The sequence below is a fragment of the Hippoglossus hippoglossus genome, chromosome 14 (assembly GCF_009819705.1).
Source record: "Hippoglossus hippoglossus isolate fHipHip1 chromosome 14, fHipHip1.pri, whole genome shotgun sequence".
Lineage (NCBI taxonomy): Eukaryota > Metazoa > Chordata > Actinopteri > Pleuronectiformes > Pleuronectidae > Hippoglossus > Hippoglossus hippoglossus.
In genome coordinates this window covers 13908008-13932682 of record NC_047164.1, presented here as the reverse complement: position 1 = coordinate 13932682, position 24675 = coordinate 13908008, and the positions used below count along the sequence as shown (strand labels likewise).

The 24675-nt window shown below is 41.8% G+C and overlaps 1 protein-coding gene across 2 annotated transcripts; it reads right to left on the bottom strand.

Annotated features, from left to right (window-relative positions):
* Positions 1–34: 34 nt before the first annotated feature.
* On the bottom strand, positions 35–24453 carry LOC117774917 (voltage-gated potassium channel subunit beta-2). Of its 2 annotated transcripts, none has more exons than XM_034607627.1 (14): positions 24093–24453; positions 5466–5509; positions 5337–5374; positions 4964–5043; positions 4670–4714; positions 4067–4111; positions 3902–3945; positions 2461–2547; positions 2220–2305; positions 1693–1813; positions 1496–1590; positions 1259–1379; positions 1004–1092; positions 35–840 (listed from the first exon to the last, which is right to left on the bottom strand). In XM_034607627.1, the coding sequence occupies exons 1-14, from the start codon at positions 24386–24388 to the stop codon at positions 751–753; spliced, it is 1281 nt and encodes a 426-aa protein (XP_034463518.1). In that variant the 5' UTR covers positions 24389–24453; the 3' UTR covers positions 35–750. The 2 variants fall into 2 exon arrangements, with proteins under 2 accessions (XP_034463518.1, XP_034463517.1); XM_034607626.1 differs by lacking the exon at positions 24093–24453 and adding an exon at positions 17090–18343.
* Between the last annotated feature and the right edge of the window lie 222 nt (positions 24454–24675).

The window sequence follows — 24675 nt, the reverse complement described above, 5'->3', positions numbered from 1 at the left end:
TGTCAAAGGTGTTGATGGCTGTCTTGGCGCGTTCAACTCAAATGGCATTTTTTTTAAAGCACGTGATCTGATTGTAATACCACAGTGGATTCATTTTTATTTTTTGAACAGTCAGATCACTCCAAAGACTCAAGACAAGTAATCCATTTTTTCCCAACCCTGTAAAGCAGTGAGCGTGGCAGACCAGTCACATGCACACTATGGGAAATGTTAGGCTAGACACATGAGTACTAACCTTTGGCTCTCTGGCTGCTGGGTAATAAACATCATACAGAATAACAGGTGGCTGCGAGGGGAGGAGACTCCGAAGTCCGAGGAAAGCACCTTTCACGCAGTAAAGTTTTGTTTTAGCACAGAGGTGTTTTTTTCCCCCCCACATTAGAGCTTTTCATTAACACAAGTCAAATCAGGTGAGTATCTGTCATCTCTTGGTTTCAGTGGATCACAGAGAAGCGTCGCTCCGACCATTTTCAGCCTCCCCCTCTGGAGGAACAATTATTCTTTGAACAATCGGCAGTGAGCAAATATATGACCTGTTGTATTTTTTTTCCACAATTGAAAGACTTTTTTTCTTTTTTCATACATGATAACAATGTACTGCGCAAAATGGATATGCGCACATACTGGAAGCATAATGTTGCCGAGGACATGCAAGTTGTTGAGTATACAGCAGAGCGAAAAGTGATGTTTCCCGGTGTCATTGTCGTCTTTGTCTCCTTGAAACATCGTCCGTCACTCAGATTTGCATCTTCAGGCACGCGACTCTTTCTTGGAGTGTGGCTTGTTTCCCAGCAGGGCATCAATCTCGGTAATGGTTTGTGGGGTCATTTGGGATAAAATCTGCGGAGAGGAGGAGGGAAGGAAAGCGATCTTTTAGAAAATGGTCATTTGCCACTTCATTGTGCATATCACAAATATCATATCTGTTGGTTTACACAACTGTAGCGTGTGTCGGGCAAAATGATGAATGTGGGAGGCAAAAAAAATTTAATAAAAGTTTTACCCGGAGGGCACCCAGGTTCTCAAGTAGCTGTTCTGTATTGGAAACTCCCAGAAGTACAGAGCTGACTCCCTCACTACGCAGACACCAGGCTGTAAATAAAACGTTCTGTGTTAAAACTGGGTGACATCAGTCAAAACCAAAGAAAATGTACTTAACTCAAAGAATATTAGGTTCATTGCAGCATTCAGATCACATGACACTGTTTGAAATTAAGTCTTTATAATCTATATATGCTGTACAGATTGTAAAGCTTACCTATGGCTAACTGTGCCGCAGTGCAGCCCAGTCTGTCGGCCAGTAGATGGAGCTCCTTGATTTTTGCGAGCTGTCTGCGGCCCTCCTCGCTGTTCACTCGCTCCTTCAGCCACTGGTATCCCTTCACCAGGAGAGAAGCATTCATAAGGCAGCTACTCCCACACTGATTTCACACCACAGTACCTCGTTGATGAGGGAGAGAAACTCCATGAGGACGACCGCTCAAATCAAACTGACCTTCATTGCCGCTCTGGAGCACTCTGGTACGCCGTCGCTGTACTTCCCTGTGATTAATCCACAAGCAAGTGGAGACCAGGTCATAGCCCCCACTCCTGAAAGACAGGAATAATTGTGGACATTCGAATGAAACAAAACAAACCTTCAGTTTAAGAAAATAAAGATAAATTGAGCTGTGAGATGTGTGGATATCTGACCGATCTTGTGGTAGAGCTCGGGGAGCTGCACCTCGACTTTATCCCTCTGGAAATAGTGGTACTCAGCCTGCTCACACACAGGTGGTATCAGGTTGAACTGGCGTGCCACTGAGTACGCCTCCTGGTGCAGAAACAGACACATGCCATGGTTACCAATCAGCATATGTGACAAACGCTGACAGCATTAAAGGTTCAGTGTGTAGAATTGAGTGACCTCTAGAGGTGAAGGTGCACAACATGAAGGAGAACCTGTCGTAGACTTCAGTTGTCATAAAAACTGAAAAGGTGTTTAGTTTATCTAGTTTGGACTAGTTTAAAAAACATGGCGGCCTCCATAGAGAGGACCCTGTGTAAATAAGTATTTAAATATAAAGCGCCCAATCTGGGGTAAACAAAGCAACAATTTATACCATTTAGATAAAACACACTCATGAAAACATCACTAGGATTATTTTGTATTCAATTGCTGCCATCCCTTTCACCTAAATCTTACACACTGGACCTTTAAATGGGAGATGAGCACTCACCATGATTTCCATGGCACTCCAGCGTGAGGTTCCCCAGTACATGGCCATACCCTGGTTTATTACAAAGGTCATGGCCCGTACAATCTCTGCAAATCACAGCATATAACATCATATTAAAGTTACGCAATTCTGATCACTTGAAGGCAATGGATTACAGATGTTTCACACATAAACCGTATATTACAAGATCTCTGCACATCAGCAAACAAGAATAATCATTTCATTAACATCTGTAACTGACCTTCCATCGGACTGTTGACATCATTTCTGTTGGCAAAAACAATGTCCACATAATCGAGCTGGAGTCTTGATAAGGATCCTCTTAAACCTGTCACAAACAATGGTCAGTTGTTAAGGGAGATCGTCACTAAAAACACAAGGGGCCCTCTCGTAAACCTGGCACAACAAGGGGCCAACCACCACACGAATGTCTTTGCTACATTCAGACCAAAGCAGTTGTCATTTTCCTGTCCAACACCTACGTTATTTAAATAGCAAATGCACTTACACCCATCTGAGCACCCATGGGCTCGTTGGTCTTTAAATGAAGTGTGATCAGGCACATTAATGGCACGTTGCAAGAGGGAGTAGGAAACAGTTGTACTTTTGCCCAATAACAGCCTGGTCTGAAGTCAGTGGTGGAGTATCTGTTATTTTAAAGGTACATTTTGACGATCAAACATGTTGACGACACAGATTCCCAATAAATCCTTGGCAATGGTCCAGTGAGTAAATTAGTGGAGGGAAAAACGATAAATTATTCTAGAGGACGTTACTGTTTTTTTTTATTTCTGCACTGTATTTTCCACTTCTAACTTTTTAGGATCAGTATCTGCCAACTTTTCAAACTCTGGTTTGTCTGTAATTTGATTTTAAGTTTTAGAAATGTTAAAAGCATGTGTGCGAAATCCAAATATGAGCCATGTCCCTGCATGCTCTGCAAAGACCTTGAGAGCTGCACACTGTTTGAGTATTATGTAATTGCCTAAATTTAAAAGCCTCATGACAATGACATAGTCAAACAGCCCATTCAACTCTTTGGTAAATGGTCCTGCGGCCACACTGCTTACAAAAATAACTAAGATGACGACCGTATACAAAGACAACAGCGTGTGAGCTTTATTTACTAATGTTTTTTAAGGTAGTGGGCTTGGAGGCTCAGAGGCTTGACCTCTACGTTCCCTATTCTGTACCCATAAGTAGCCCCCATATAAAGCATATAATTAATTAGATTTCAAGGTATCTTGAAGTACTAAATGTGACATGAAGTGGCTTTAACTGAGTGAGACAAAATATGCTTATCATCAGATTTTTTAATCAAAATGCAGGTCTCTTTAGGGATTGAACGAATGCATCCTGGGAAACATTTCCTCTACAATAATGGCACAATTCTATTCAATCGATGAATGTAAACTCGGTAATAATACAAATTGACCACTTTTCTATATTTGATTTGTATAAAATGACTTTAGGATGAACTGAGCTTTTCTGGTCTTAAGCCCAAGACTTATTTTGTTATTATCCTTTAAAGTAAATTATTTCCAGAAACATTAAGTGAAGAATGTGTGTGTGAAAGGGTGAATGGTAATAAACTGTACTGTGAAGTGCTTTGAGTGTTCATCAAGACTAGAAAAGCTCAGACCACAAACAGACCATTACATGTAAAAAAAATATATCATTACCTTCAATAATGTGCTTTCTGGAGAGTCCTCTCTCTGTCTCAGCTCTGTGGAGTGTGGAAAATACACATTAAAGATATTCTGCTGAAATGATAAAAGCAAACAATGATTTCGAATGAGAAACAAACAGTCTAACACATAGAAATAGTCCCTTAGTGCTTCACTTACTGGCCTCCCCAATAGATTTTTGTTGTGATGACAAAACTTGAACGCCTGGCAAGGACACAAGAGAGTTAGGAGCACAGATTTAGTATGAAGATAGAATTTTATTAAAGTCTTTTTATTCTTCAAATACTTTGTATACTGTCATTATTTAGTTTGGCTATAGTAAACTCTGTGCCTGTAATAATAGGTATGTTACATTAAAATCTAAATTTATACCAGTTATGTGTTTTTACATCCACAAATCAATCTGAGACAGTCAATTGTAGTGACAAATGTTGTCGAAAGGCCTAATTTCAAGTTTGACTTTTATTTATCGATATTTTTTCCCAACAGTAAAAATATCTCAAGCGTTTCCCACACAAATGTAGTGGTTGGACAAGTCAGAGACCTAGTTTTGTGAACTGGGAAGTTTATTTTCACATGTTCACATTTTTATCCTTTTATAGTCTTTCTGAGACTAAAGCTCCTCATTTGTGTAAAAAATATAGCTTTCCCTTGAGATAATTTAACAGTGCGTCTGTGCCAGTGGTAACAAAAACATGTGGAAATGCAGTGCATTTCAGAAAAGCAAGGAATTATTAAGATTTCAAAAGTCAGTTAAATCACCTCCATCCTTTCTTCTTGATGATGTTCCCCAGAGTGATTTCCGCTCTGTGGAGAAGCACATCATTGATCATGACGGGTTGACACAAACTTCACATCGCTGCACAACAATATTAAAAATCTACAAACATGTGATATGTTAGAAAACTGAAGACTCTCAGTTGTTTATCTGCCTCAAGAGAGACGTTGCAGTCAGAGGATGCGAAGGACACATAAAAGTACTGATGCAAAAAAACATCGGTGTGTGAGAAAAGCAGAAGATTTAATTGGCGCGCAGAGGAGAAAGTGAAGCCTGACCTTCCAGAGGCGTATACCTCCGCCGTGTCAAACAGGTTCACTCCGTTCTCATAAGCTATGTTCATCAGGTTCTCGGCCATCTGAGGGAACAGAAAAATTGATACTGAGAGACGGAGGCGACAGATAAATTCCAATTACCCAGAGGTCGTCCATGAAGGGCACTATGCAGAGAGGATAATACATTAGAGAAAACAGACAATAGTTCAACAAGCTGCTGTAGTTTCAAGGTCTGTCGGACTTTCTCTGTTCTATAATTGGAAAACAATCAGAGATTTGCGTTCCTGGCGCCCGGTGTTTTCCACAAAAGCAATACGAGCAAGTGTGTTGGGAATCGACGTCTCACGCAAACACAGAGAGAGAAAATGGCTCTCACCTCATCAGAGATCTGTGATCCAAATGTCACCCAGGTGCCTGAGCGAGAGGAGAGGAGAGACAGAGATGTTGGTTTTGTTTGAGGGGTTGAAACAGAGATGAGTATTTTCCTGCCTTCAAACCAACTCACCTAACCCGAGGCAGGAAACGCGTAGGCCTGACTTCCCAAGATTCCTGTGGAGGGAAAAAAAAAAAAGCACAGAAATAAATAGTGGAAAAAGACACGATGGTGTGTGGGCATTAAGAATATGTTTTTCACACACAGCAGTCACAGGTGAGCTCATTACTGTACAACTGAATGACATGGTTACGCTATCGTCACTTTTATTAAGCAGTGAGGGAATTTGAGATACTTTACTTGACTATATTTTCTATATTTTATTGTTTATTTCTATTTCTCTTCTAGATTTATATGACTGCTCTGGTGACTCATTTCCTTGGGTAATATTTTAAGTCCCCCTGATTTAGCAATATATAAACATTTGGTAAATGGGTAATAACATGTTATAGCAACGACATGTACGTATTACTGTACATTATTTGTAAGCAGTTACAATTTATGCAATGAAGACTTGCAATTAATAATTTATTATTTAATTTTTTACATTATTACAGCTCTGTTTTAACATACTGTCATCTATTGTTTATAAACGCCAAAGACTAGTTATAATAATAACGTAATAGTTATATGTTATCAAATAATTAACTAAAAACAAAGATTAATGAAACAAATGAACGTTTCAAATACATCAGTGTGATGAGAACTACCTAAAATGATAAATTCAGCTTTCAGAAAACTTCCTTTATTGCGTATTTTGACTTTTTGAATATCCCACCCATTAACATGGAGCCTGGGTTGTTGACCTGTACTGCCGCCAGCCACCAGAGGGCCATCAGGATTATTTGGCTTTACCTTTGGGGAGCTGTCATGTCTTTATTTAAAGTATATAATTAAATGTCGTATCTGCTTTCAAACACATTATATTGTTTCAGAAAAGATTGTATTTGAATTCGATATATTTGACCACAAATTATGATGATACATTTTTACTAACTAAACAGGATGTAGTGTAATTAGCTCCACCTCATCCAGCCACATTCAAATGTTGCATATACATGTTAATGCAGCAGTAAACATGATATACTGTGTATATTGATATAAAACTGTTGCATTTAAATTTAGATTGATAATGAACAACTTGTGCTGATAATACTATAACACTGTACTTAACATTGATGTTCTACAGTATTCATATTTATACTTTTACTCACTCTTCTTTCGTAAAACGCTTGACCAAGAATATGCAAGACTAAAACAACATATATTAAATCACTGAATGGATCACCGACGCAAAAAAGAAAAAAAATTAAATGTATTATAATGAAATGTAAGAAAATGTAGTGTGACACAAGATATTAGCTCGATTTCACAAAGTGTTCCTGGATGTGACTTCTTCCTTCACTGCAGTGGCTGAGTTGAAGTCGTTCTCGCCCGTGGTTAAATGACTTCCTGCCTCTAATTATTTCTGAACAATTGACCTTTTATCCATCGTATGTTAACAGTTCAGTGTATTACACTGGGCCAGTGAGACAGCTGGAGGGGAGAGAGCTCATCTCACATAGAGGCCAGACAAAAGCTTCTTTGGTGGGTACAGTAAATGTCCCAAAATGTCCCATAAGCTTAAGAGGAGTCCATTACCCCACATGCCACATCTGGTTATCCAGACTGCTGAATGTTGAAGGGTGAGCGGGGAGAAGGCGAGAGCTGCATTTCTGACCGCAGGAGCATCTCCAGCTGAAAATGATGTGGGCTTCATGCTTGCTCTCCTCCTGCATGTGTGCTCTCCCCCATTCTAATTAGCCTGGGAGCCAGCTGGAGAGGCAGCAGAACTGCAGTGCAACTCGCTGCTCGCCGTCTTCTCATCTCCAGCACCTCTCTCCCTCTCTGCCTGCCTGCCTGTCTGCCTGCCTGTCTGCCTGCCTGTCTGCATGCCTGTCTGCTTGCCCGCCTGCCTGCATCCGCCACAAATAGCCAAATGCAAAAAGACAGACTGTCAGAGCATTTACACTCAGTCGAACGAGCCCTGCTTTTATTTTCCCTGGTCTATTTTTAAAGCCTGACCTTAAGCTATTTTTAGTTTCCTGCATATGTAAGCGTTTGTGTCCCTCTTTGTGTGTGTGAGCAGTGCGGGGGGGGGGGGGGGGGGGGGGGGGGGTGTCAGTGTTCATGTGTGGACCACATATTGTTTTTGTCGATACCTTCAACTCAGTCAAAATAGCGCACAGGTGGAAGGTCTGGGATTCTTTATAAAGGAGAAAAACATGTGAGTAGAGTTTGATGTCGCTGAGTCTTTGCTCTTGTTCACCATATTTCAACCAATGACGGCTCTGCATGTTCCCACACACTGACAGTCACTTTGAACACTGCTAGTAAATATAAATGAGGCACATGGGAGAAAACACACTTCAGAGATTCTTTTTTAAAAAGCTTCTTCTCTTTTACTGGCGTTTGTTTGTGACATTCATCAAATTATACCATTTTGCCTCAAATTCACTTGGGGGACATTAAAGGAATTTTTTTGTCCAGGAATATTTGAGAAGGTAACACCAGGATGCAGGTCTAAAGCAGAAATCTTGAGAGCATACATTGTTTTGTCTCGAAGTGAAGCCCCAAACTGGACTCTTATTTTTAAAAATACATGTTATGTTGTATATATTGAGCATTCTGGGTGTTTTTATCATATCACCAAACCTCATGAAGCTTAAGGGAATTGAGGAAAACAGATTCTTTGCGAATTGTGTGTAGATTCTCTGTTATTTAGCCTGACAGTGGCGTGTCTGGGGTTTTTCTAAATTAGGGGTCATAAAGGGAAAGGGAATTGGCATAGAGGGACCACACGTTGATCCATGCACAATTCCTAATTAAGTTGAGTGCACATTTGAGTCATTCCTTGTTTTCTGTTAGCTCTATAGCTTTGAGCAAAACAACATATCATTGACTATATTTAAAAAATTGTGTACTTCAAAAAAGCTTACAAAATAAAAATCCTTGAATTGTCATATTTATCATATCTAAAGAAAAAATGCGAGTCCTGGGTCACTTTAATGGCCAATCACATTTCACCGGGGGCCAGTGGCCCCTGGCCCTGCCCCTGTATTTGCCCCTGTGGCCTTAGGCTATCTAGTGCTTGTAATGAATGAGAAATAATTACACTAATAATACCAAGTTTCAACTGTGCCCCCTTAGAAACACCTTCTTTCAATCTTTCCCTTTTTAAATTCGTAGCGGGACGAACAACACAAAGGTTATGTGTGGCAAATACTAAAACATGAGTCAGCATTAGGGGAATATCAAGCATCCAGTCACATCCACCACTCGTACACAAATTCAGGCCTCTTCTGTTTCAGTGCATTTGTATTCAGTGTGCTTTTTTAATATGGAAAACAAGTGCGTGAGACATGTTCTACAAGCACATCCTGACAGGAGAGGACATGAGGAACCAGGGTGAAATCCACAGAAAATACCCTTTTCTTTAATTTGTGGGCAGTGGAGGATGTCCTTATTTGTGTGTGTGTGTGTGTGTGTGTGTGTGTGTGTGTGTGTGTGTGTGTGTGTGTGTGTGTGTGTGTGTGTGTGTGTGTGTGTGTGTGGGTGGGTGTGTGGGTGTGTGTGTGTGTGTGTGTGGGGCAACCGGTCGCCCCCTCCCTGCTCTCTCTCAACTCCGCCGCTCACTGCAGTGCTGCAGTCTGCTAAATTACTATCAGTGAGTGTGAGGAGACACATGCTCTCTCTTTCCTCTCACTATCTCCCTCATGACAGTCTTTCCCACTTCCTCTCTAGCATGGTCACACCATCACACACACACATGCATGCACAGACGCTCGGCCTATATATTTCCCCTGACATGGATTCGACGTACGTTATGTGAGAACCGATGAGATCTATACTGCGTGACGGTCAGTAGGGCCGCTTTCCATGCTTTCACGTGGATATTCACGCTTGACGAGAACTACACTGGAACACAGGCACAGATCTACGCACGGCCATGCATGAATGCGCTCATGAGCAGGGCACACAGAAACACAGATGCTTCACTGTTGCCATCAAAAATGGGCCTTCCCATGTTTTCCTATCTACTTTTCCACTGACCATAAATCATGAAGTCCAAACAAGGTGATTACGGGGCCCGTAGCGTACCATGCATTATTAATGGTGGAGAGAGAGAGAGGAGGCACACAGGTGCTCCGTCACGGTGGAGTCAGCATTTTAACCTGTGCTGACATTTACAGTTAGTTTTCACCTGAGACAGGAGGAAGACACTCTGTACAGATGGTTAGGTGCATATGATGGGAGTTTTTTTTTTCTGCAGTTGTCATAAAATGCCACACACACGCTGAGCAGGCTTTTCTCCGGAGGGAAGCAAACCTAGATATTAATAACACTCACGTCAGACGGTGTGTGTGTGTGTGTGTGTGTGTGTGTGTGTGTGTGTGTGTGTGTGTGTGTGTGTGTGTGTGTGTGTGTGTGTGTGTGTGTGTGTGTGTTTGTTGTGTGTTGTGTGTTGTGTGTGTGTGTGTGTGCTTGTACATGCATTTTCAGAGCACAATCTGTGGGGAGATAGTGGACTGTCTGCTCTCTTTAATTATTACTGTTTACTCTGTTTCTGGGTTTTAAAGGGTCAGTTCATCCAAATTACAAAGAGTATTTATCCATGCAGCCTTTTGGGGCTAAACACCTCAACACAGGTGAAAACATTATTTATTCGTGGTGCTCACTGCAGTGACAGCTTTTGCCATCAGAGGCCCCACGCTATAGAATTTGCTCCTCATTGGACTTGAACAGACTTATTCTCTGTCTTCTTTTAAATCCCTCTATTGTATTGTTCTCTTTAATTTCATTTTTCTTAACAAACACCAGCGTCTCTTTTTCTGTTGTCAGCGTCGTTGTTACTCTGGATCATACAGAGATTTGTAGCAGGGACTTCTCAGTAGAAAGTAGTTTCCCTGAAAAGATTCTCCAGTGTGTCCAGGACACTGTTTCGGAACAAAAAGACCCCAACTCACTTCACGATGAGAAAGATAATGAGAACATTTTTTTTTTTGTCTGAGCCGACTCTTTAGCTCTGAGGGACAAGAACCCAGCGTAATTCAGTCAGCACACTAATTCTTGCTTTGGCTATTATTAATGTTCCATGATGTTTTTAATTCAGTTATATTGTAACAGTTAGGAAAGTAGGGCTGCCCTCATTATGAAATACCCACGCTGTGAGCGGAGCACTCGCTCAGGCACACAGACACAAACTCAGCTGCTCTCCTCCGATCGCCAGTCGCTGACACTTGTATTATCTGAGTTTGAAGTAGTGAAGTGTTGCAGCTAGATTCACACCAGCTGATGTTAAATGTGTAAACAGAGGAGACATGTATGTTTTCCAGTTTAAATCTTGAGACTGGACATGAAGTTATGTGTGTAAGACTCCTGATTATGTTTGTGAAGGGGAGTATAATGTGATACGAGGCTGAAACACTATGAAAACAACTATATACTTTGAATTTTAAATCATCTCAACATGATCAGTAGTTGAAGAAGTCTTTGTCTGTGGAGAGAGGGATGAGGATGAATATTAGAATGATAAACCCGTCCCTGGGTCTGCTGCCTCGTATACAAGTTTCTCTTGTTTCTTGAAATCAATAACATGTCATCCGAGCTACTTTACCAAAATGTAGTAGCAGAATTCATTGAAGCGCTTAAAATACCATTAAAGTCTGTACAGATTACAATTTGGCTTTTTGACTTTTGAAAAACATTTGAAATTTGTTAGATTATCCTAAAAACTGAATTAGATGAATGTTGTGAAAAATACTATTTGTTTTCAATCTTTTCAGTGGGATTATTTTGAATTGCAAACACACAGTCCAAATATAAATACCAAACTTTTCATTGAAACAAGGCAACTTTTTTTGTTTATCTTTTTATGTAATTATGTAAGTCATTTATCAGCAATGTTTCATTTTATCCTCACACCATGGATGTAGTTCTGCTGGAACAATGCTCTGCCATCTTTCTTTAAAACATAATCCATTTGAAATGTATATAAATATGTTTAAGTTATTTACATGAATAATTATGATCCAGTAATCACTAATGCCCACAGGTACATGTTATTTAAAGATATCAATTTAAACTGGAATCGTCAAAGTTGTCGTCGTAGGCTATTGACATTTAAGGTGTACTGATTGTATCACATCATGCAAGACCAAAATTCCACCTTAACAGTAACTTTGAGTGGCTCAGTGAGTTGAAATCGTACTTAACTGATGTTAACTAGTAGCCTGAAGATGAGAAGGCAGAAGAGCATCCCTCTATCCATCATTCATGATTCTGACAGTCTATCTAATTGTGATGCATTTGCAAAGAAACGTTACAGAAGCAGCTTATTAAACTTTGGCTGCGTGTGCTGCATCCATTCTGCTGGAGGTGGAAGCTTGTTTAGCATTTATTCAAAGTATCGTCTATTAGATTAGCCTGAACTCTGCCTTCACTGCAAGTCTTCCTCAGAATGGATTCTTTCCAATGTGGCTTCCTTTGCTCGACACAAGTAAATAAATAATTCAATGTACAAGCTACTTGTGTTCACTCCCCTGTATTGTGTATACAACCTGTAATTCTGCTGCATTATGGTCTCAACATGAAGAAACTATTCATAAAGTCTAACATTTGACAGTTGTTGTTCACGTATACTTGACTCATTTAGAAAATCTAAACTTGCCACCAAGGGAGCAAAGGTAACAACCTGGGAAACGAGCCACAAGGAGCCTGGGCTCATATCCGGTACTTTAACAAATAGCATTATACCCATGCATCACACCAGTATGACTGTTAATTCAAACTAAAAGCAAAATAGGAAATAGATTTCCTCATCGACCTTATATAAATGTGTTACAACTAAAGCTGCTTACAAACATGCATTGAACCCCAGACATTCTCCATTTGCTCCAGACAATCTCCAGAGTTTTTTCTTGCAAGCCCTCTTGTAAAATCTCTGGATAATGAGCGAGCCCATATGAGGAAACTGCAGGACAAACAAAAACACATGGATTTTGCTGCAGATATTATGCGTAATAACCTCCTTCCCTCTTGCTCTACCCAGACACCACCCCTCACCTGAATGTTCCGGTGATTTTCCTGTTGTTGTGAATGCGTCTAATTCTGACAATCTTCTTCATATGTGTGGATCCAGTCACCCGGACATTTTCATGTATGAAAACAGCTCAAGACATGGAAAGAGCTTAGATTGAGATCATATATGTGGAGCCTAAATACCTTTTGAGTCTTTCCCAGGACCTGTGAAGCCTTTTTTTTCAGACCGTGCCTCAGCTCTTACATAATGACATGCAATGATGAGTTTATCTCTACCAGAACACACTGTCAGACCTTGATCACACTCCGAACAACGAGATGTGGATTTTCTACCCATCCACAGGCTGATATTGACAGATGCAAGCCGTGTCAAACTGCACTGACCCTGCAGTCACGTCACATCTCCAACAGACAAAGTTATCTGCTTCATGTGCACAAGTTGAAAACAAATGTTTGTGTGGGGTTAATGTGGTGTGGATGTGTAGCTGCAGCTGCATGAATAATAATGATCTAAACTGTTGCTCATGTTTCATTATTTATAACTATACATTCAGCAGCCTAGTAGGTGGTAGATGAAATAAGCAGTCAGATTTTTTGCAGTTTAGCAGCCAAAACAGATCGTAGTGTGGATATATTTCAGTTACGAGCCACTGAGATAACGTCTGACTTTTTAAAACTTGTTGCAAGACCTCAGCGTGATGATCAATTATCAGTTCAGTGATCTGGAAACTCAACAAAAGTCCAGGGAGAGAAAAGTTTAATGACAATATCTTGTTGCAGCACATTGTCTTATTCCCCTCTCTGCTACCCAAACCATTTGTTTCCAATGATTACTAACCATGACAACAATGTGAGGCCAAATTACTTAATTATCCCTTAATTATTATCCTATAATGACTACGCTATGTGAAACGAATATTATATCACTCTCTTCTAGCAATTGTTTTTCCACAGCTTTTTGTGAGTTTTATTTATGAGGCAACTGTAAAACCACATTACTTAAAGTAAATAGTCTTCGATCAAATCTATAAACTGAAGCTGTTAAGTGTGTGTGTGTGTGTGCCCTCGGTGTGTATAAAGGCTAACTTTAACTGTGAGAGTAATAAGACTGAGGCCGGATCGGTGTCTCCGAGCACTAAATGACCACAATATTTCTGTAAACCCTGACAGAACTGTTCATCAGACACCAATGATTCCATCATTACTTCGGCAGCTGCTGAGTTCAGCCTTTCAAAACTCACTGTTCAAGTGCACTCTGTTAGAGAACAGAAGCTCTCTGCGTCACTGAATGTCAGGACTCTTCAACTCCTCATGCAAATGCAAATACATGCAGACCTCCAGTTATACTGAATATTCTGTAATGTTACTATTGCAGTATTTAGTTTGGACCTTTGTTTATCTGTTTATAATTTCATTCTACTTCAATAAATAAATAAATCAAGAGTGTGGAAATTCATTTCAAAGTTTAGCAAAATAATTTTAACCAGAGATCCACTATCATCCAACTTTTTCCAGAGCTTTCTACCACGTAACCGCATCTGAGGGAATTCCCACTAATAAGACTCGAGTCAGTATTATTTTGTCCAAGATAATAGCAGTGCCCAAATCTTTGGAACTGAATTCAGTGTGTGTTTCTATCATTTTAGGTTGTTCTTATCACAGAAATGTATGTTCACATGTAATGTTTTTCTATTAAATGTGGTTTCATTACTTATTTGATACTATAAAATGCTGTGACACGTCATAATTGACAGCTGACACTGATTTGTGATTGGTGGAGCGCATGTGTCAGCAGGACGTCGATACCTCAGCTCCATCACTATTGCGAAGACTCTGGTGTTCGTATCTGGAATATTTTAACTTCATTTCTGAATAGTGGGAGGAAGTTGAGACACGTCGTCCATCTTTATATACAGTCTGGTTTAACACAAGAGCTGGGGTTTTGCTTTTTAAAGGGACATCTGTGGTAGACAATACCTACTGGTCGAAATAAATTAAGACATTCAATCTGTTCTGTCCATATGAAGCTAGCACCAGCACCTGGTTAGCTAAGCTTAGTATAAAGTTAAAAAAGAAAAAAAGAGGAAATGGCTAGCCAGCATTTCTAAAGCTCATTTAGCATGTAGCAATTAACAGGTTAAATCTTTGTTTAATCTTAACAAAAACTGAAGGGTTTGGTCTTTGTGCTAAGCTAAGCTAAGCTAAGCTAAGCTAAGCAGCTACTTGCTCTGGTTTCACATTTACTGTACAGTCATGGCATAGATCTTCTCATCTAACTCTTGGGAAACAAACAATTAAGATGATTTACTAAAAGTTCTGGACACTTAATTTGCCCATTTATGAGCTGGGGCACCCCGAGATGACAGATTTAGAAACAGCAGAACGGTGTCATCATCCTTGAAATGTTCCTTGTCTGTCCCGCTGTCCTGGAGGTTATTACACAGCCTCAGAACAGTCATTAACAAAATTGGACTCTCTTTCCTGCTGTATCTTTTATGTACCAATGCCTTTCTTTCCTCCTTGGATACTCCCTCTCTCAATCATGCATAAAGCTAATGGCAGCCGGCTGCCTGCCACCGTGACCATTAACAAACAAAGATCCATGAGAAATGTCCGACAGTGGCAGATAAATCTATTTTGGAGAAGAACCTGACCTGCTTACCAGGTTGCTGTTGGTGAAAGGAGAGCGCCTTGTTACCGTAGAAACGGCCAATTTGCTGACTGACTTGCTGGAGTGACTTCTACACCCACCACTCCACAGGTCCCCCGCCAAAATAAGGGCCACTGTCGATTTCAATGCATTTAAAGGAAAATTTGTCGGAAATGAAGAGAGTTTGATTAAAGAAAAGATAAGAGGAGATTCAATAGATTTGGGGCAGGGGATGACAGCAGGGGCTCATGGGAGTGATAACTAGCAGCAGGTGCCATTGTCTGTGACCTGCCGCTCAGTGATGCTCAGGTTAATGAGATAGCGGTGGTATTAGAAAACATGCAGTCAAACAGGGCAGACACAGATAGGTGCCTCCTGGGGAATGGAAAACAGACGAGATCAAGGTGACATGCATTCATTCACTTTCTGATCTGTCGTGGTATTCGTTTCTCCTCAATCAGCGTCGTGTCAGGAAATCTCCAACATTCATTCACTGCACAGACTTATACAGCATGTGGACGGGTTTCATGCACAGCCCTGTTTCTTCAGTCTGCTGGGGTGTAAAATGGAGAACGTGTGACCGCTGTGCTGCCACCAACAGATTTCCGTGGCCGGATGGTGGGGCTTTGAGCGGACTCTGCTGCAGAAGAGACTGATAAGCGACAGCAGTGCTGGCTGATTAGGAAATGAGACGGACAAAAACTATGCCTAGGGTGTTGCCACTGGCAACTGGTCCTGGCCATATGCTATAAAGACTTATTGTGCTGCTGCACTCCGCATTAGTGACACTTTTGCACAGACAGCAGAGCGACTAGAATCATCCAACCCAATCGGAGGTATGTGCGCACTTCTCCAGGAAGAAAAGAAACAGCAGAGGAGATATCTGGGTTTCATCTTGTGCCTCGTTCCCTTTTTAAACATCCCATTAAATGAAACTAAATTGACTGACGAGAATGGCAGCAATTCAATCAACCTGATTAATAGGAAAACAGGTCATTAAAACTCTCCCACTTGTTATTGAATTTTACAGTCGAAATAAAGGAACAGATGGTATGGGGTTACGGCCTTATAGATTATGGATGGTATAATGTTAAATGCAAGCTGCGTGTATTTTATGTGCATATTTATAAAGGTATAAATTATTTTCCACTGCTCTATGGACAGCTGTCCTTGTCAAGCTGAGGCTCTGATCCATCAAGGTGAACTGAATCTGAGTCCGTGCCAAAAGAAAACTAAAATAAAATTCCTCTCTTGCTGTTTATCTGGTCTGTTTTCTCTTTCCTACATCATGACTCAGACCCGGTGTGTGCAACAATGTTTTTTTTTGTGCAAACAATACTCCACTGCAACACCATTTTATGAAAATGAAATGCTTTTCAAACCTCCAAGAAAAGCTTGGTGTCCTGGGGTGATTTTAGGAAGAGCTTTTATTGAAGGCCAGCTTTTTATTAATCTGTGATGAGGAGCAAGGGGCTAGGGCAAAAATCTGCATAAAACACATAAGCCTATGGCAAATGCTCCTATATGCATACTGTCTGTTATAGCGTGATAACACTATGGCTGTTTGCTGTGGATTATCTCAGCATTTTTACATCCATCCGAGAGCGCTTTTAAGAGCAAATGTCGTATCTTTTTATAATGTCACTAAAATCACTGCTCGCTGAGGTGCTCTTATCTTGGCTAATGGATATGGAGGCTGTCAGCATGGTATATTATAGAGTGTATGTTGGTAATAATTCAAGCTAACCTTAAATTCACCTCACATCTCAACAAAGACACCGACATAAAGGCTTCACGTTGAGAACAGGCCTGATCAAGTCACTGCTGGAGGATTTGCCACTGATGCCCGTCGTGATAATCTGGTACCTGAGGTCTAAAACGCCTCAATGATCAAAACCAAAGTCTGAGTCAACCCTCCGCCACCTGACGCTGCAGCTCCCCACCTCCTCGCCAGGCCCATACTCACCTATACTTCATGCTGGTGTGGCGCCCGATGGCCTCCTTCATGTGGGCATGGCCCTGCGGCGTCTGACGGGACCCGGACCCATCCCTGGTCTTGACCGAGCCCTGGGAGGTGTAGTTACCATTGCTCCCTTGTCCACCACCTCCACCTCCTCCACCACCACCTCCTCCGCCGCCACCACCGCCTCCTCCTCCACCGCCACCGCCCCCTACTCCTCCACTGCTTCCCCCAGGAGGTGGAGCGGTGCGAAGGCCACAAAGTCGGTCCTCACTGCGACTCTTGAGGTTGTGCTCGGTGCAAGCGAAGGACACCTGCATCCTGACCCTGCTTTCCTGTGTCTCTTATTTTGAAAGTTGGGGTGGGGTGCTGATGAGAGAGGCTGGGAGGGGGGGGGGGGGGGGCTTTGTAAGGAAAGTCACACTAACAGTAATGTCTGCAAATTGCTGGTGCTGGTTCACACTGTTTTCCCGTCGTTGCACCGTTGTGGCTGAGCAGCGATGCTCATACAGGAGAGGGCTCAGTCAGACAGGGCAGGTCAGAGATTTTGGCTGCAGAGCTGGAGGGTGCAGGCAGGAGTTCAGCCTCTAACATGACACACACGGAGTGACCGTCTGCTCTGGCTCCTGTCTGGCGATGCAAACCTGGCACTGGGCTCGCAGAGTTGTTCACACTCGCAAGATGCATCGGGGCTGCCCTCCAAAAAGCATCAGGAAGCCTGTAAGCTCGCAGCAGTCCTCAGACGGATGGGAGGAGGTGGCAGTTTTTGGAAAGCCCCAGACCCACGGTGCAAAGAGATGCCTCCCTGCAGGGTGTCACTCGCTCGGCCTCTGCCCACATACATGCACGGGCTCCTGGGTGGCTGAGGTAGGCTGGTGAAGCACTTGCCTGCTCGCTCCTCGTCTCCTCTTCAGCTGAGATGAGTTGTGTCGGACTTGAGCTGGGGAGCTCCGGACTGTGCCGCAGCAATGACACAACCACAGCTACAGGCATCCTCGCACCTCGCGTCGAAATATGACATCTTCTCCTGTCGTTTTTTTCAAGCTCATAAAAAAACAGAAAAGCGGCTCGGAGGTCGGATTTTCTTTCTTTTTTCTTACATTGCCTCGGTCCGATCCGGCTCCATGGAGGATGCGAATTCACACAGTCAAACGCCACCGATGCATCATCGCCTCAGCAGAGCCGCCTCACGCAGCATCAGATTGATGCAAGAGAGAGAGAGAGAGAGAGAGAGAGAGAGAGAGAGAGAGAGAGAGAGAGAGAGAGAGAGAGCGAGAGAGAGAGAGAGGGGGGGGCAGCAACAAATACAGGAGCTAAACAACCACAGAGCCGGTTTTTCCTCTTTTTTCCATAACGTTAAGAGTCATTGAGCTCGTTCACAAACCGGCAGCAGCCACCCTGCAGCTCTCCTCCCGTTAACCGACAAAATGTCACGGTGCACGGATTGGAAAAAGAAATGATACCGGTACAGTGGCCCCAAAAAAATCATCAGCAGACATTTCAAACACTCGAGGATGATGATGGTGATGACTATGATGATGATGATGATGACGATGATGCCACTTGGCTCTGCATCATCATCCTGTTTATTATTATTATTATTATTATTATTATTATTATTATTATTATTATTATTATTATTATTATTATTATTATTATTACTATTATTACTATTATTATTATCTCCCAATAACTGTTCACACGAGCGAGCAAGTGTGGGGGTTTGCAAGATGCTCTCTCTCTCTCTCTCTCTCTCTCTCTCTCTCTCTCTCTGGGTGTGATCTCTACATTTTTCATCACACACACACACGTTTCATCACATCGTCACATTATGTTAGTGTAGCTTGCTCACTGCCGCGTCTGAAATGGCCTCCAGTGAAATAATAATTAAAATATGTGCATGCACATTATTTTACACACGCATGTTACAGTAGAGATTATATTTATTTTTATTTTCATTTGTAGTCAAATTTAGGATATGAATAAGGATCTCAGCTGTTCCCCTCTCATCAACACCATTATCCACTACCACCACTGCCTTGACCACCATTATCACCACCACCATCATCACCACCATCATCACCATCATCACCATTATCCACTACCACCACCGCCTTCGACCAACACCACCATCATCATCAACACCATTATCCACTACCACCACCACCATCATCACCAGTATCCACTACCACCACCGCCTTGACCACCACTACCATCATCATCATCATCATCATCATCATCATCATCATCATCATCATCATCATCACCATTATCCACCACAACTACCATCATCATCATCAACACCACCACCACTAACATTATTATCATCATCATCATCATCATCATCATCATCATCAACAACACCCTCACCACCATGGTGAGGTGAGAGCAGGCTGGATCAAATCCCTCGCTGCCTTTCATCGTGGTGCAGGATTAACCAGGGATCAGGATAATCTGGTACCTGAGAGATTATCACGAGGTCCAAAAGGCCTAAATGATCAAAACCCTCTGAGTTAGATCCCTGCTGATGTGAATTAACCCACCTGAGGCCCCAGCTCCTCACCAGGCCCATAAATACTTCATGCTGGTGTTGCCCCCAGGGGCCTCATCTTCATCGCCGTCATCATAATCGTCATCATCATCATCATCACGTATAGTATAATATCAGTAAAGTATAAAGTCCATATGCGCGTTCTACATTAAAACAGATGTGTATTTTTGTGTATGAAGTGAAACTGTGGAATTCTCTGGACAGTGATTTCAAATGATGCTCAAATATTTTTCGATTTAAGTCGATTTGTAGAGAAACTAATTCAAACAGTATGAACTCATAGAGTAATATTGATGTTGATGATGGCAAATGATCAAAATCACATTTATTTTATTTTCAATTCTTGTCAAGTTTAAATTCACGAAGCATTTTGCAGAAGGTCCTCTGCTGTTCTACCCAGTTTCCATCACCATCAAGTACAATTTCAAAAGTCCAAATGCATGTGCAGTGCATTAAAGCAGATGTGTATTTCTGGGTATAGAGTGAAACTGTGAATAGTGATTCAAAATGTTGATCAATATTATTCAATTTAAGAAAATGTACAAAGAAAAAAATAATGGAACAGTATAAACGTATTGAGTAGTATTTATGTTATGATGATGGCTATGGATTAATTTATAATCAATGTTTTGTGATTTGTTAAAAGAAAAAAAATCAAAAAAGGGGATGGCCATGTCTATTTATGTTATGTTATTTAAATGAAAGGGGCAAGTAATGGATGATTTTTCTTAGTGCTGCTCCTTTTTAATTCATGAGATGTGTTTTAGTTTATGAGTGTATTGTTTTGATTACACTGGAATGAATGAAATCCTCACATCACATCACACATCCCATTCAAATGAAGCGGAGGTGTGATTTCTGTAGCCAGGCGATGATGAGTATGTTCCTCCGAGGTCCTGTTTACAGTCTAAACTACGCTGCCGCGGCCTCGGAGAGGACTGTCACTCACAGAGAACTTTCTGTCAGCGCTCAAGTTGTTTGCTCTGCGATATCTCCTCCACACAGCGGGACGACCTGGGAAAGAAGCCGCACTTGTGCAAATAAAAATGCACACGCACATTCAGACATTCATCATCTCTGTCAGGGATGCTCTGGCGCCTAATGATCACTTGCTTTTGAGCAAACTGCAGATTCCAGGACGAGCTGCTGCCAGCGAGTCGTTGGTAATCAGCTTTTATTTAATGGAGCTATTCAGTAGTAAGTTGGGATGAGAAGTTTCCAGCTGTACGCGCGGAGAGAAGATGGGAGGGCCACCCACCGTGACATTTCAAAAAGAGATGCTTTAATGATCCTGTTAAAGCACATTCATCGCCCACATTTTTGATGTCACATCGACATTTTCATCATTACATTTTCCAAGAATCACCTCACTCACTCCAAGGTATCCCCACCTTCATCCAGTTAGTTTGAATAAATGTTAATCTAAGGCTTCGATTCACTCTCACACAGCAGCTGCTCCATCTTGAAGCTCAAATCTGAGCTTGTCCTTTGAAACATGTATTCACTTTTATGCAAACATGAATGTCTCATTAAACCGAGAGCTCGGGAAATGAGAGAATAGTTGACCATGTTTCTTATCGAGATGCTTTATGCAACAGATCGTATAATGAGAACGTCCTTGAAAGGCTCAACGTTCAAGTCCACCATCAATCTCGGCAACAAAACTCATGTCAAAGCACGTCTCCGGTGGGTGATCCTCAATAAAATGCACCGGCTCATTTACCTAACGCCGGCCTGATCCTCTCTGTAATTCATGTAGCTATGATTTTATTAAATTTTTTTTTACTTTTCCCTGTAACAGATGGTAAAAAAATATTGTTTTAAATGTAGAAATATAGAGGGAGTAAGAAACAGTGGCACATTGTCCTTTATCTGAGGGCTGCAGAGATTTGAACAGCTGGTTTTGACTTCTTTGTACGAGAGCAGTGAAGAGTGGAGAGTGCTGGGTATTGTTCGTGGAGTGGCCCTTCATGAAATGTGCACATAGTTTAAGAAAGCTGAAGGCGTTTATACTCTGTGGAACTGCAACCCTGAAGTTTTCTCTCAGACATGGAAAGTTTTCCTTATGGTTTTGGTTCATCTTGAAGTTATTCACAAAGGGAGGACAGTGAGAGGCAGAGGCGGGTCGACTATTTCTCTAAGTCAGGGGCCATAGAGGGGACAGTTTTGTGTCCAACCTACCTTCACAACTCCTTATTCAGTAACTTGCACATTTAAGGCATTCCTTGTTAACTTTAAAAAAGCTTAGAAAAAAAATGTCCCAACAAAATGTCATATTTATTGTTGTTATTGTTAGTAAGTGACATTTATTTTTGAAAAAGCACTAGTTACAGGTTTTCAGCTAGGGCCAGTGCCCCTCTGGAACCACCCCTGGACCCACCCCTGGGCAGAGGACCTTAATTCACTGTTTTATGACTTAACTCAAATTCAGACTCCGTGCAACACATTGTGTTTATAAATGTCCATCCTCTAAGCTTTGTTTCATTAGAAGTGCACGCCTTTGGCCCTTCGGTTCTGTTTGTCAACACTTAAAGCATCCGTCCCTCTTCCCCAAAATTTGCTCTGCACTCAGGAGACGAGCGGGTGTGTGGGGAAATCGTTGTTTCCAGCAAAACCCTGCAAATTAGAGAAGAGGAGCCGAGCTGTTGTGTTGATTACAAGTAATCAATTTCAGTCATGAGGAGGTTTGGAGCTGCTGCATCATTACACAAATTACCCACAGCTAACACACACACACACACACACACACACACACACACACACACACGGAAATTGCTGCCACTGAAGACACAGAAGAAAGAAGAAGAGCTGAATCATACTGTGTGTGTGTGTGTGTGTGTGTGTGTGTGTGTGTGTGTGTGTGTGTGTGTGTGTGTGGCTGTGTGTGTGTGTGTGGCTGTGTGTGTGTGGGACAACTTTACTATGGTTCACAGATCCCATGCATGCTGTTAGTAAATGCTGCAATGAGTTCTTCATCTGCTTTCTGTCACTGGTTCATTCTGATGACACCCAGTTAGCTGCAGATTTTGTTCCTTGTCTGCTTTTGAATCAAAATGCCATAGGGCTGACTTGTCTTCAAAGGTGACGCTGCCACCTAGAGGCAACTTTACTGATGTCTTAATGACTGCTGTTCTGAGATACAGGAGAGCATTTGATTAAATTCTGTACTGAATCACGAAAACCCTGTTTCCTAAAAAGACTGTTGTAAAGCACTCATATTTTCAGCAGCCAATGAATAATAAGTGACACCCACTAATAAACCAATGATATTCTTAAACATGCCCAAATCTACGATGATGAAATATGAAACAATATGTTGCGCATTTTCTGGGTTTGTGCAGAAATACATGCCCTAAATTCAGTGAAAATGGATTTCATGGCAACGGTTTTATCCCCAAAACATACAACTGAGGCACTGTAGCATGTATAAATGTATAAATATGCAACATATATGAAATGCTGTACATGTATGAACGTAAATGTTTGCATACACCATCATTCCAACTTCATCTTTTTTCTTTTTATTATTCTCTCTCTATTTTTTTGTTTTATCATTATCATACATTCACTGCACAAATCCTTTTTTTTGTACATACATAAATATTTTCTACGACGGCTTTAAGTTTGATCAACAGAACACGCGCTAATGTGAAATTGTGAGAACTCTGGCACTCCCATAATACAGTGCTGTTTTTTAAAAAAAAGCCCTGTAACAACCCAGTGTCGGTCCCCTGCTGTCAGATCATGCATCGTTAACCCTAAACTTCTGCCCCACTGATGTCGGCCCCGTCAGGCTGTCCTTAGGAGGTCGACAATAGACAATGGCTGTTGTAAAAGTCTCATTTAAGTTCCCTGCATTACGCGTTAACATTAGTGAGCCGGAACAGCCAGATGTGTCTGCGGTCCAGCCACATTTATTCAGCACTGCAGTTGCTTTTGAAATCTCGTCAGACGCCTGATATTTCTTTCTAGGTCACTGGTAAAAAAAAAAAAAAAGCCACTCCAAATATATTTCTTTCTCTCTTCTATTTTTCCCCCCTCAAACATGAAAGACGTCTCTGCTCACTGCCACCGATTGCAGTCCTCTTCAAATTCTCGACTACATTCGTGCATTAGTGATAAATTGGAGAAATATTAATCGTGTTATTTAGAAAGATGGTTTTAGTGCTCAGGATGGTCTGATGCTCTCCGTCTGAAAAGCTGAATGTTTTTGTTTCTTCTGCGGTTTCTCTTTAGAAGCCGCTGATAATCAAAGTGGCTACAGTATAAAGTCAGCAGGTTTAAGGCATCATGTCTATATTTGGCTGTGTGTTATTTTCAATTCCAGGTTTAAGATCTAATTATTTTCATTTTCACAAAAGCAACATTATGATTTCACCTAACTTTGCAGTACTTGCCATTCGAACATTTTAAGACATCTCCTGATCTCTCACCTTGTCCTGCCTGCGTCCCTCTCACCTGTATGTCATGGCGGAGCGCTCAGCCTCGCACTCGGCCAGCGAGAGGCCACACTCCCTCAGGTAGAGCTCCAGTCGGCGTCGCTCCACCAGCCTGTGCGCCGCCTCCAGGATCTGTGAAGCCAGGGCCTCAGACTCAGTCCTCTGGTCCGGGGTCTTGCTGCTCCGGGCTCCAGATTTGGCCACGATGCTCCCCGAGGAGGACGACGCCTTGGGCTTCTTGCTGAAGCCATAGAGGTCCTCCACCGAGTACTTCCCCCCCTTTCCCCCTCCGGAGCCACCGCGGCTGGCAAACATTGTTATCTGGGAGTCAGGTGCAGGAGCTGAGGAAAATCGTTCCCCTCCGTTGCTCGGTTCTTACCTTTCTAAGTCTACTTTAGGCGAAAGCAGCTCCTGACTTAGAAAGAAAACAACAAGGCAGAGCTATTTTGATAAGAGATTCATGGAGATTTGAAGCATCCGGCCCAAAGATGCCAGACATCAAACCGCTGGAGACGACAACTTAAAGCACCTGTAAAATATCAAAAGGTCTTGATTGCTCCTTTGTGGAGTCTCAATCCAAAATAAAACAAAGCCCGTCCTAA

Excerpts from the sequence above, each read along its gene's own strand:
- LOC117774917 (XM_034607626.1), bottom strand. The coding sequence starts at position 17,403 with ATGCAGGTGTCCTTCGCTTGCACCGAGCACAACCTCAAGAGTCGCAGT. Across the intron at positions 3,946-4,066 it reads AAAATCTATTGGGGAGGCCA|AGCTGAGACAGAGAGAGGAC; the intron begins GTAAGTGAAGCA and ends CACACTCCACAG. Across the intron at positions 1,591-1,692 it reads CGAGCTCTACCACAAGATCG|GAGTGGGGGCTATGACCTGG; the intron begins GTCAGATATCCA and ends CCTGTCTTTCAG.